This window comes from Triticum aestivum, chromosome 6A (genome assembly GCF_018294505.1).
Source record: "Triticum aestivum cultivar Chinese Spring chromosome 6A, IWGSC CS RefSeq v2.1, whole genome shotgun sequence".
NCBI classification, from domain to species: domain Eukaryota; kingdom Viridiplantae; phylum Streptophyta; class Magnoliopsida; order Poales; family Poaceae; genus Triticum; species Triticum aestivum.
The window spans coordinates 15,441,828-15,454,558 of NC_057809.1; the positions used below are offsets into that span (position 1 = coordinate 15,441,828).

General features: G+C 43.9%; 1 protein-coding gene across 1 annotated transcript; it reads left to right on the forward strand.

The window, feature by feature from the left end:
* Positions 1 to 4,459: 4,459 nt before the first annotated feature.
* LOC123129308 (disease resistance protein RGA2-like) lies at positions 4,460 to 11,198 on the forward strand. Its single transcript, XM_044549525.1, has 5 exons — positions 4,460 to 4,469; positions 6,430 to 6,518; positions 6,813 to 9,008; positions 10,317 to 10,773; positions 10,900 to 11,198. Exons 1-5 carry the CDS (start codon positions 4,460 to 4,462, stop codon positions 11,196 to 11,198), a joined length of 3,051 nt encoding a protein of 1,016 aa, XP_044405460.1.
* The last annotated feature ends 1,533 nt before the right edge of the window (positions 11,199 to 12,731 follow it).

Consider the following 12,731-nt stretch of genomic DNA (forward strand, 5'->3'; position numbering starts at 1 on the left):
CCTTTTTTTTAGAAGTTCTAGCCCAAATTCAATCGCCCTCCATACTGGGGACGCATCCGACGCAAAGACGGTATCCAACAAGCTCCCATTGGGGTAGTACTTGGCTTTCAGTACTCTCGCACATAGACTCTCAGGATTTTGAATCAACCTCCAAGCTTGTTTAGCCAGCAACGCCTGATTAAAAAGGTGCATATCTCGAAAACCGATACCTCCTCCTCTTTTCGGCATAGTCAATCTATCCCAGGACATCCAATGCACTTTTCTCTGGTCCTCCTCTTCTCCCCACCAGAATTTCCTAATCATCCGCTCGTACTTTTCACAGAAACCTTTTGATAGCATGAACACACCCATTGTATACACCGGAAGGGCTTGGACTACAGATTTGACATGGGTCTCCTTTGCCGCATAGGACATGAATTTTTCCGACCATGCACTGCATCTCTTCCCAAATCTATCCATGATAGGCTGAAACTTGTCATCCTTCATTCTCCCCTCTGGTGTGGGCAGCCCAAGGTATTTACTTTCAAAAGAATCAGATTGTACCCCGAGGATTTTCTTGATTCCTTCTCTTGATTCAGATGGGCATACCTCACTGAAAAGAAGAGAGCACTTGCTCTCACTGAGGAGCTGGCCCGTACTTCTTTGGAACGTGTCCAAAACTCTCTTGATTGTAGCAGCCTGCTCCAAGGTGGCCTTGAAGAAGATTAAGCTATCATCAGCAAACAAGAGGTTAGAGATACCTGGGGCGTTTCTAGCAATCTTTAGGGGAGTTAAACTGTTTTCCGCCATCTCCTTCTTCAGCAGATGCACCAGGCCATCGGCAACAAACAGAAATAGATATGGGCTTAGTGGATCTCCTTGGCGAAGCCCTCTAGAGGGGATAAACGGTTCCAATAATTCGCCATTGCATCTCACCGAGTAGCTCACTGACCTAACACACTGCGTAACCCAGTTGGTCCATCTCCTGCAAAATCCAAGTTTCAGGAGCATTTCTTCCATGAAGCCCCAGTCGACCCTGTCATAGGCTTTGGCCAGATCGAGCTTGTAGGCACAGTAGTTGTCCCTCCCATTCCTGCTGTGCTGGATCTTATGGAAGCATTCAAAAGCGATAATGGCGTTGTCCGTAATCATCCTGCCTGGGATAAAGGCACTTTGACTCTCTGATATAATTCCGTCCAGCAGGGGTCGAAGCCGATTGACCAGGCATTTCGACACCACCTTATATATAACGTTACAGAGGCTAATGGGTCTGTAGTCCTTTACTGTTTGGGGATCATTTCCTTTTGGTATAAGGACAATCACTGTTTCATTTACTCCTGTGGGCATTGCCCCTGATTCAAAAAATTCCATTACTCCTTTCACCACATCTTCCTTGAGCTCACCCCAATTTCTCTGGTAAAAACGGGCTGGAAACCCGTATGGACCCGGCGCTTTGAGAGGACCGATTTGGAACAAGGCTCACCCCAATTTCTCTTTCGGTTTCTTTGGTTCTTCTTTAGTTTTATTCTTCTATTTCTTCCCCGGTTTTCTTCATTTTCTTTAATTTCTACGTTTGTCACTGGGTTTTGCCGTTTCTTTCATGGTTTTTGCTGTGTTTTTTCTTTCTCTTTTTCTCATTTTCTTTGTTCTTTCTCGGTTTTCACTAGTTTATTTACTTTCTTTGTATTCTTTTGTTTCTTTCTTGGTTCTCATCGGGTTTCTTTGTTTGTTTCTCGAATTTTTTTCTTTCCATTCTTTTGCATTGATTTTCTTTGGTTTTTCATTTTTTTTGTTTTCTTTCATTTTTTGTTTTTATTGGTTTTCCTCACTTTTCTTTGATTTGTTGTTGATTTTCATTGGTTTATTTTTTGTTCAATACAATTTTTTTGCATGGTAATATGTATCTCATTAATATCATAAAGATCAGAGTACAATTACGTAAATGCCGACATGACAATACTAAAAAGACAACATAAAGTCTTTGAGCTTGACACCAATACTTGTCACCTGCCTCCGACACCACCACAACAGTCACCGAATAAAAAAATTAACCGATCACCTCCTCACCGAGCACGACGCGGCTCCATCGCCGATACGCAGGTTTGCGGAACTCCAAGGTAGCTCACCAAAAGTGAAGTCATTATCGTTGAACGAATTAGACAAGGGCAATACCCTGGACACACCATCGAACTCCAGATCTGGCACCCCACCATTGTTCAATACATGTCAACTTTTCAGTATACATTCAACATTGTTTGTATACATTAGAAACACATTTTTAATACATCATTAATTTTTTAGAACTTATTTTTTATGTCTACTTCTTAGTATATAAAAAGTAAAAGTAGAAAAATAAAAAATAAAACACGTGAAGATAAAATCGAGGTCGTAGCATGTGGCCTCACGCGCTCCTGCTACTTGTGAGCTATGTCGGGATTTTCCCCGAAGAGAAGAGGAGATGTAGCACAGTAGAGATAAGTATTTCCCTTAGTGAGGACCAAGGTTATCGAACCCATAGGAGAATCACGCAAAGACTCGCGAGCAGCCCCTGCACACACAAAAGCAAATAGTTGCACCCAACAAGGGCAAGAGAGTAGTCAATCCCTTGAACTCGTTACTAGCAAGGATTAAATCTTGTAGTGATAGATAGATAAATTGCAAAAGAAAATAGATTGTAGCAAATATTTTTAGGATTTCTTTTTATATTTAAAGTAGACCCAGGGGCCATAGTTTTCACTAGAGGTTTCTCTCTCAAACACATAGCATACAGTGGGTAGACAAATTACTGTTGAGCAATTGATAGGAAAGCGCATAATTATGACGATATTCAAGGCAATGATCATGTATATAGACATGATGTTCGAGACATGTAGACCGACTCTTGCCTGCAATCTAGTACTATTACTCCACGCATCGACTGCTATCTAGCATGCATCTAGGGTATTAAGTTGATGAAACCGGAGTAACGCCTTAAGCAAGATGACATGATATAGACAAAGTAAACCCAATCAATGTGAATAAACCCCGGCATTTTATACTTAATGGCAACAATACAAATACGTGTCTTGTCCCTTTCTGTCACTAGGATATAGAGCATCGCAAGATTGAACCCATACAAAGCTCCTCTCCCGCTGAAGATAAATCATTCTAGTTGACAAAACCAAATGGATAGACCAGAGAGAAATACAAAGCTATAAAAATCATGCACAATAAAGATCAGAAAAGACACAATTACTTCTCATGAATATTCAGATCATAAACCCATAATTCATTGGATACCAACAAACACACCCAAAAGAAGATTACATTGGATGGAACTCCAAGATGATCGAGGACAATATGGTATTGAAGATCAAAGAGAGAGAGAAGAAGCCATCTAGCTACTAGCTATGGACCCGTAGGTCTATGGTGAACTACTCACACATCATCGGTAGGGCAACAAGGTTGATGTAGAAGCCTTTTCGTGATTGATTACCCCTCTGGCAAGATGCCGGAAAAGGCCTCCAGATGGGATCGCGGAAGAAGAGAAGCTTGCGGTGGAGGAAAAGTTATTTCGTGGGGTTCTCTGATGGTTTCCCAATATCTGAGAATTTACAAAAGTGGAAATACGTCAAAAGGAGCCACGTGGGACCCACAAGGTAACAGGACGGGCCACCCCTAGGCGCACCCTATTTCCTTATCACCTCCTTGTAGGTCTTCTGGCCCTCCCCCGAAGTTTCTAGGGTCTCTTTTGTCCAGAAAAAAATCGTAAAAAAATGTCGTAGCGTTTGGACTCCATTTGGTATCGATTTTCTGAAAAAACCAAGAACAAGTAGAAAACAACAACTGGCATTGGCACTAGGTTAATAGATTAGTTCCCAAAAATGATATAAAATAACATATAATTACATATAAAACATCAAAGATTGATACTATAATAGGGAACAATAAAAAATTACGTTGGAGACGTATCAGCGCATGGGCGGGCCCATCTCATGCTCGCCATCAGGGGCGCCTAACAACAGTAGCTGGGCCGCCCTACTGACACTCTGGCGCTTGCACCACAGTAGCAGCCAGGCCGCTTCCGTGGCAAGGGGTGGCTCACTCACAGGGAGCCCGGCTACTGGCCTTCCCAACGGCCCAAGGCCCACCACATACCCGACGACAGGAAGGAGCCCGGAGGAGCAAATAGGCATCATAGATAATCTTGGCCCCAGGTCTACACTGGCGGCGGCCTAGACCGCATCTTCCTCGTTGTAAAACCGTAGCCTCCAACGTGTATATAAGGTGGAGGCAGGAGGTTGGTGCTATCATAGTAGTAACAACCGGCCAAGAAAAAAACCGGCCTACTAGGCTGCCCGTATGTCTACCAGAAAGGCATGGTGGCCACGAGGGAAGCCGTCCCACTTCCACGGAGTTAACACCAAGGAAATTTTCGCAACCTCGAGTTGTGCCACAAGCGAACCATCTGAAATCTGCACCAAACCTGTCGGAGAATTCGATGGTGCAAGGTGAACATAGTAGCCTCGTTCAGGCCCACGGCACAGAAGATGTGACCGGCTTCGGCTGCTTCAGCGCGGGACAACGATGCCGAGGGTGCTCATAAATCAATTTAAAACAACCGAGGTCACATAGTATGGAGAAGGTGTGGCAGGAGGCGAGGCGCGGGGTGATGTGGATGTGGTCGGTGCATCGGCCTCGCTGACCCCGGCCGATCAACAACTCAACACGGATGAGAAGGACAATAGGTTGAGCATAGGAAGGGAAGTGGGCACAATTACTTGTCTCATCGGCGTCGACTACAACTGCCGCCCCTCGCCATGCTACCCTCTCCTCCCTCCCTCTCTCCACCTCGGGATTCAGCCGAGGACAAACTGACTCACAATTGAGTCGATACAAAAAAAACATTAAAAAAAGGACACCAATCACCCCACCGTCCAATCCGGGTCGGGATTGCCAAAACAAAAAAACCCAAAATAGAACCACACCAAAAACCGCAGGGCCAGAAAAAAGGTATACACTCAAGGCATGTGAGCTAAGATTCAGGCTGAGAATCCGACGGCCACAAAATTTGATTGTGGCCAATTTGAAGCAACTAGTTATTCCTTCGAGAAAATATTTTGTTAATACGAACCCTTACCAACAAAAGTATTTCTTTAAAGAGATAAGTCCATATTGCAACCCTAAACCATTAAAGCTTAATGTATAGCCCCGAACTTCAAAATTGTCTGTGTTTGCAACCTTGAACTTCCAATACCAGACAAATACCATTCTTCTATGACCGTAGTCCACACCGCCCCGCACCCGCCTATGGCAGCGCCACCCCAGGCAAGGCCATGGCGCGAGGGGGAGGGAGGGGATTCGAGATCTGGGCGGGGGCGCCGCTTGCGAGGAAGAAGGCAAACTCAGGAGCAGCAGAGTGGAGGAGGAGGAGGCGGGCGCGCCCCGCCGCCGCCGCCGCAGGCCACCAGCGGTGACGGCGAGGGAGGGTGGCACGGAGGAGGAGGTTGTTGGGGCAGCGGTCGCCTCGTGAGCTGCGGGAGCAACCCACGAGACGCAAGAGGATATATTTCAGTGACTTGATTGTATGAAAATTGCATAGTTGAATTAATATATATGAACTAAAATAAAAAATGAATATTATATATTGTGTCTGATTATTATGTGGTCGAAAAATATTTTGAATATAGATGGCATAATATAATGAAAAACTTTTTGCATGCATGTTGCATAGACCTTTGACAAGGTGGCATGCGTGATGTGGTGGGATGTGTGCATGGCATTCAACTAATAATGTAAAAGAATTATCATGCATACTAGGGCGGACCTTACATGAGCTGGCATGCGTGTATGTTAAGATAATAAATATAGTGGGGATAAACTGAGAACGGCATTTTGGAGCTCGGCCTCCATGGAGGACGCTTTTTTTTTTTGAAAAATTCAAAATTCATACTTTTTGGTTTCAAAAAATTCTGAAAAAATTGTACAAGTATACAAGGATGTCATATGTATGCGTGTATTTCAGAATGAAATACCCTGAGATGTGATCAATGCAAAAAGAACAAATTCAAGAACTTTTGGGATGAATAGTATCATGTGTTAAAAAGGCACATATTTGTCTTTTTTGCACAACCTTCATTTCAATGTATTTCGTCCTGAAAATTTACACACATGTGTGTTATGCCTCCATATATGTGTGTATTGTTTTTAAGAATTTTTTGAAATGTAAAAATACGAATTTTGTTGAATTTTGAATTTTTCAAAAACCGGCCTCCATGGAGGCCGAGCTTCAAAAGTAATTTTCAGGATGAACTATTTAGATAGATAGCATATATTATTTCATGCCAAATTTAATTTTTTAGAATCAAACTGGAGAACATAATAAAATTAAATGGAATAGCCAGCTTGTTGAATACTATGATTCAAAACTTAAGTACTATAATCTTGATTGTGCCCATTGTTTGTTTGCAGGACACGACAACAAAGATCTCCCGACTTCCGTCGCCATGTCCTCACCAAATGACACTATGCTTGTCAAGGGCTTACGACTTGGCGTTGAGGTCATTAATGGCTTGAATGAATGTATCCATTTTTTTCAGTGGGCAAGATCTATGTATTTGCGCTCCCAACGGAGTGAAACACAAGATCAAGATGTTCAAAATGATGTGTCACATTGGCAGAGTGGACAAAGTGATATACGGGATCAATATCTTCTTGATGATGTATCACACTCGCAGAGTGGACGGAGTGGAACACATCAACAAGATCTTTTGGATGATGTATTGCTCTTGCAGAGTGGACATGGTGGATCAGAAGAGCAATATCGTCATAATGATGCATTGTTGCACTTGCAGAGCGGTCGGAGTAGATCACCACCTTTACAGGAGCAAGGTCCTCAGGATGATGCATTATTGCACTTGCAGAGTGGCCTACAACATCTTAGAGATACTCTTCCTGCAATGTACAATCTTGTTGACCGAGCAGAGTGGAGGAGCCATGAACACCATGTGGCTGAGCTGCTTCCGAGACTCAAGGATGCCGTGTATAATGCGGATGACCTTCTTGATGAGTTTAGGTGGTATGAGATGAAGGCTGAATTGGAGGGAAACACAAGCAAGTCTCCTTTTAGTGACTTCATTGGTACTCTCATTCATGGCAGCTTTGACAAATTGAAGGATGTCCGAGAAAGGCTGGAGAATCTTTCTCGCCAGTTGAAGAGGATGGGGTTGCATAAAGTTGTGCAACGATTTGACAAATCAGTTAGGCCGGAGACTACCGCTATGCCAGATGAAGCAAAAATATTTGGTCGTGCTGAGGAGCTAAAGCAAGTGATGGAATTTCTCAATGTCCCTACAAATGCAAAACACAAGAGAGCAAAAAGTTTAGCCAATGCATCAACAAGCTTATCAGCAAACAACCAAGTTAGTAATGAATCAAGAATAACATATCTTCCTGTTTTGCCAATAGTTGGAATTGGTGGTGTTGGAAAGACTACTTTGGCCCAACATAACTACACTGATCAACAAGTGAAGTCTCACTTTGGCCTGGTAATTTGGATTTGTGTCTCGGATGACTTCAACGTGAAAAGATTAATCAAAGAGGTTATACAATCATGTCCTAGAAAAGAGGCAACATCTGATAGTGGAAAAGATGCACCGGCTGATAATCTGAATTCTCTTCAGCTTGCTCTTTCTAAGCATGTAAACAATCAAAGGGTCTTGATTGTCCTTGATGATATATGGGATGATTCTTTGAAGGAAAATAGGCAGTGCTGGAATAGATTTTGTGCACCTCTAAAAAGCGCCCAAGAGGGAAGCATGATGTTGGTCACCACTAGATGTCCAAATGTTGCTCAGGGAGTGGGCACAGTGAAGCCTATTATATTAGAAGGGTTGAAAGATGATGTCTTCTGGAATTTCTTCAAATTATGTGTTTTTGGGTCTGAAAGTTCTAGCAATGATCCAAAGTTAGAACTCATTGGTAAAAGCATACTTCCTAAATTGAAGGGTTCTCCATTAGCCGCCAAAACTCTTGGACGCATGTTAAGAATGGACCTTCAAGAAACACATTGGGAGAGTATACTTCATAGTGAATTGTGGGAGTTGGAACAAGAGGTGACTGATATTTTACCTGCCCTTCGATTGAGCTACATGTATTTACTATTCATTTTACAGCGTTGCTTCTCATTTTGTGCTGTATACCCTAAAGATTACAAATTCCAAAAACAAGCCTTGTCTGAAATATGGGTGGCAAAAGGCTTTGTTGAAGCTCAAGGTGATGACTCTTTTCAAAAAGCTGGTTGGCAGCACTTTGAAGATCTTGTAACTCGGTCATTCTTTCAAAAAGTTAATGGTGGATATGTAATCCATGACTTGCTGCATGACATGGCACAAAAAGTTTCAGAGCATGACTGCTGCATCTTAAGAAATAAGAATGACTATGAGAAAGTTCCTGAAAATGTTCGTCGTGTATACATATTTCGTAACAGGAATGTTGGCAATTCTGATTTGGTGAGCCTATGCAAGCACAAAACACTGCGTACCCTAATTTGCGAGAAGCAGTTAGGGAGTACAACAAGCACTGTGATGGACAAGTGGTGTACTAATCTGCCGCGTCTCCGTGTGATTTCTCTTACCACTACAAATGAGTTACCATATAGTATTGGCAACTTGAAGCATCTTCGGTACCTCAAAATCTCCGAAGATTGTTCTTTGAGCATTCCTTCAAATTTTTGTTGGCTCTATAATTTGCAGATTTTAGATGTCACAAACTGCAGTCTAGAAAGCTTACCATATGGCTTCAGTAACTTGAGCACTCTACGGAGATTCGTATCACAAGGATTCTCATATTCTGCTGATTGCACATATCTGAATGCAGCCAATATGCAGCTACAAGGAACAAAACTAATCAAGAATTTAAACCAAATTCGTGGATGTTTGGACATAATAGAGGTTCGCATGCTAAGTGAGGATCATGCGGCTGAATTGGAATTGAAGAATAAGAAATATCTTCACGAGTTGAAACTGAACTGGTCATTTGAGTCCTCTGCAGTGTTAGAGTGAATTCCGGTTTTTACCCCCTATTTTGACATTTTTGACACTACTTACCCCATTTAGCGAAATTTCATCCATTTTACCCCATTTAACAAAAGTTCTGCCACGATTTACCCTGTTTAAAATTTCATGAGTGTTCTGGCAGACAGGTCCCAATTGTGAAGTTTAGCTGGCATGCCACATCGATGATTTTTTCCTGCTTATTTTTCTCTCTCGTGAACCAGTCCTCACGGCTTCTCCCGACCGGCCCGGCCCGATGGAGGTCACTTGCGTCTCGTCCAACGCATAATGCCTGAGTCGACCACGCTCCTTACTCACGCCTAATAAATTGCATCGCCCGTCCAGGCTTCTGCCCATACGTACCCGTCAGGCTCACTCGAACTTATGGTTAGGGATTGTCAGGCAACGGCAGCGGCGTGATTTCATACCTCCTCGAGCGGCGTTATATATGGTCGTGACATCAAGGCAAGAAATGACCCCGTGGAATCCAGCTCCGTCAATCTCGCCGACGTCTGGGCGCGACATCAAGGCAAGAAATGACCCCATGTAATCCGGCTCCATCAAGCTCGCCGACGTCGGCGTGGGCGCGTCCATGTACATGCCCCCATCAGGTTGTGCTCGGTTGCAGATCTATGGGGGCCGCTCGTCCAACAAATCAGCGAGGTTGGTGAACAAGCAAGCCCTCACGTCGTACCCCATTCCACATGATTTTGACCATCTCCATCATATGTGTATTATGAAGTTTTCCTGACTCATGCATTGGCCGGTGAGGCGTTTGATTCAGACAGAATTAAAATGCTTATTAGAAGATCACGTGTATACATATCACCCATCTATAACTGACGTACATTGATTTAAAGTTTTTTCACCATTTTCAAAATTGTTGAAATCCTTTTTTTTCTTTGTTTGCAGCGTGTGTGTGATTCGAAGGAAGGCGAACAATGTGTGCTATGAATATTGGAGGCCAGAGTGGTGCGGCCCAACTTACGCCTTGTGCGTTGGACGCGAGCGACCTGCTCTGGCGATCATATCAGGCCAGCCCAGTCGAGCGAAGCTGCGAGGACTGGTTCAACGTGGAGAAAAATAGGTAGGTAAAAATTATTGATGGGGCATGCTAGGTGGACCTAACAATTGAGACCTGCTCATCAGAATGCTCGCAAAACTTTAAAATGGGTAAATTGTGGCAAAACTTTTGCTAAATGGGGTAAAATGGATGAAATCCTGCTAAATAGGGTAATTAGTGTCAAAAACATCAAAATAGAGGATAAAAACCAGAATTCACTCGCAGTGTTATCTCCAAACGAGCAGTACAATGGGACAGAAGTGCTCCAAGTTCTGCAACCTTCTATAGATCTCCGGTCTCTATCCCTCGGGAAATATCCAGGTGTCTCTCTCCCAACCTGGTTTGAGCCGCAGAACTTGCCAAGCTTAGTATCACTTTCTATTGACAGCTGTTGTGCTCTCAACAGCATATCATTCTACAACAATAGTCGTAACGTTGGCACTTTCCTTTCCTTGACGAAACTATACATTTTGGAGTGCCATAGTTTATCAAGCCTCAAACATTTTCTGCGTCCAGATTATGTACCAGCCATCAAGAGTATAAGTATTAATGGTTGTCAGGGCTTAGTGTCAGTACCAACTGAAAGGTTTGAGGGTTTTCTTTACTTGGAACATCTGTTTGTTTCTGGATGCCCAAAACTCAAATGGGAAAGTGAATTGTTATTACCTTCGTCTCTCCAAACTCTCAACTTGAAGGAATGTGGAGATTTCTCTGCATCTGTCCCAAAATGCCTAGAAAACCTGACATCCCTAGTGTCGTTGCACTTGGCCGGGTGCCCAAGTCCCAGCTGGCAAAGGGGGGTGATATTACCCTCGTGCCTCCAAGCTCTCTACTTGGTGAGATGTGGTGATTACTCTGCATGTGTCCCTGGATGGCTAGAAAATCTCACATCCCTCGTCTCACTGACGATGAGTGGATGCCAGGATATAACATCCATTCCGGGGCACACTTGGCTCAGTAATCTGGCGTTACTTGAGGAATTGGTAATTTGTGATTGTCCAAGCCTAGTTTCAATTGGTGGAGCAAAGGCAGTTGCAAAAATTAAGAAAGTTGAGATATACAAGTGTCCAAACTTAAAGGAAGCAGATCAGATCATGCGGAGAGGCCGACGGTACATGTGCTAACTCTAGCTTTCCTTCCAGTTTTTACTCCGTTTTTTTTTTCATTCTGGAATTTCTGAAAGAAATTGAAACTCTCCAGGTCTTCAAGGCGGAATAACTGACAGGCGAGCTGGAGCACGTAGTTGCAGGACTTGGAAGTTGGAAGACATGATGCATGGCTTCGTCTCTTATCTATCTCTCCATGGCTACCTCTACGATTTGCATATCCATATTTATGCTGATAACAGTGGATCTGTTCTTTGTTTGCACGGAGGCTGAACTTATTTGTTTCGAGTACTTGGCCACAGCTTGTGATCGAGCCTACGGACGAATCAACGTAGCTGAAGTGAGTTTTAGCCATTACTAATATTGTGTGACAAATAAGTGAGGGCAGGACATGTGTGTTTGTGTTGTACCTTGTGTTCAGGCGACAAATAAGTGAGGGTATGTAAGCACGAACTAGGATCTCTCGATTATAGTTGCTGGAATTGCTCAGATCTCAAGCTAGTTCATGAGGATTCGACGAGAGGAAGGATTACAGACAAGTCTCATACGCCAACTCCTATCCTATCCATTCGGCCGAAGCCGCCAGCCACCCGTTACAGTGAGGGGAAGGGAATACATATAGCGCGATTATCGGGCCCATTCTGGGCCACGCAGCCTTGAAGGGACCTGCGTCCTCCTCTTGGGCCTGGCCTGCTCCGTTCTGGCCAGGTTCTCCTGTAGCTCTTCAGTTCTTGTCGCCTCTTCTTCCTCAGCGCTGCTGACAATCCCCCCTTGAGAGGAAACGGCTTGCCCCCAAGCCGGAGCGCGCGGAAACTGTTGCTTCAACACATCTTGATCTTCCCAGGTCGCCAACGACGCCGGAGAGTGACTCCATTTGACCAAAACTTGAGTTACCGTCTTGTTACCACGCGAAATCAGTCGACGGTCCAGGAAGCCAGCAGGTACCTGCAGTTGAGATGATGTCGAAGGAAAGACTGGTAATACCTGTTGGTCTGGTTTAACATGGCGCTTGAGTAAGGAAACATGAAAAACTGGATGCACTCTGCAATTGTCCGGTAATGCCAGCTTGTACGCCACCGTACCAACTCGAGCCAAAATTGCAAAAGGCCCAAAATATTTGAAGGCAAGCTTGTGATTTGCCCTCGGAGCAATGGATGACTGAATGTACGGTTGCATTTTGAGAAAGACTGTATCTCCCACCTCAAAGTGTCTCTCTGTTCGATGTTTATCAGCCTGAACCTTCATGCGCTGTTGCGTACGAATCAAGTGTTGTTTGACTGATTCCATGATGACATGCCTATCATGCAGCCACTGATGGGCGTCTGAATTGCCTATAGCATCTACAGGAGAGAGACCAAAGTAGCGGGGAGGGTGCCCATATACCAGTTCAAACGGAGTTCTGCCTGTCGATGAATGCCAATTTGTGTTATACCACAGCTCACAAAGAGGAAGCCAGCTGAACCAACACTGCGGGTGTGCACTGATGAAGCATCTGAGATAGCCTTCGACTTGTTGATTCACACGTTCCGTTTGCTCGTCAGTTTGTGGGTG

What these genes read in the sequence shown, in the direction of transcription:
- LOC123129308 (XM_044549525.1), top strand. An exon ending in GGTCATTTGAGTCCTCTGCA is followed by an intron (nt 9,009 to 10,316) that starts GTGTTAGAGTGA and finishes TCTCCAAACGAG; the next exon opens with CAGTACAATGGGACAGAAGT. An exon ending in AACTCTCAACTTGAAGGAAT is followed by an intron (nt 10,774 to 10,899) that starts GTGGAGATTTCT and finishes CGTGCCTCCAAG; the next exon opens with CTCTCTACTTGGTGAGATGT.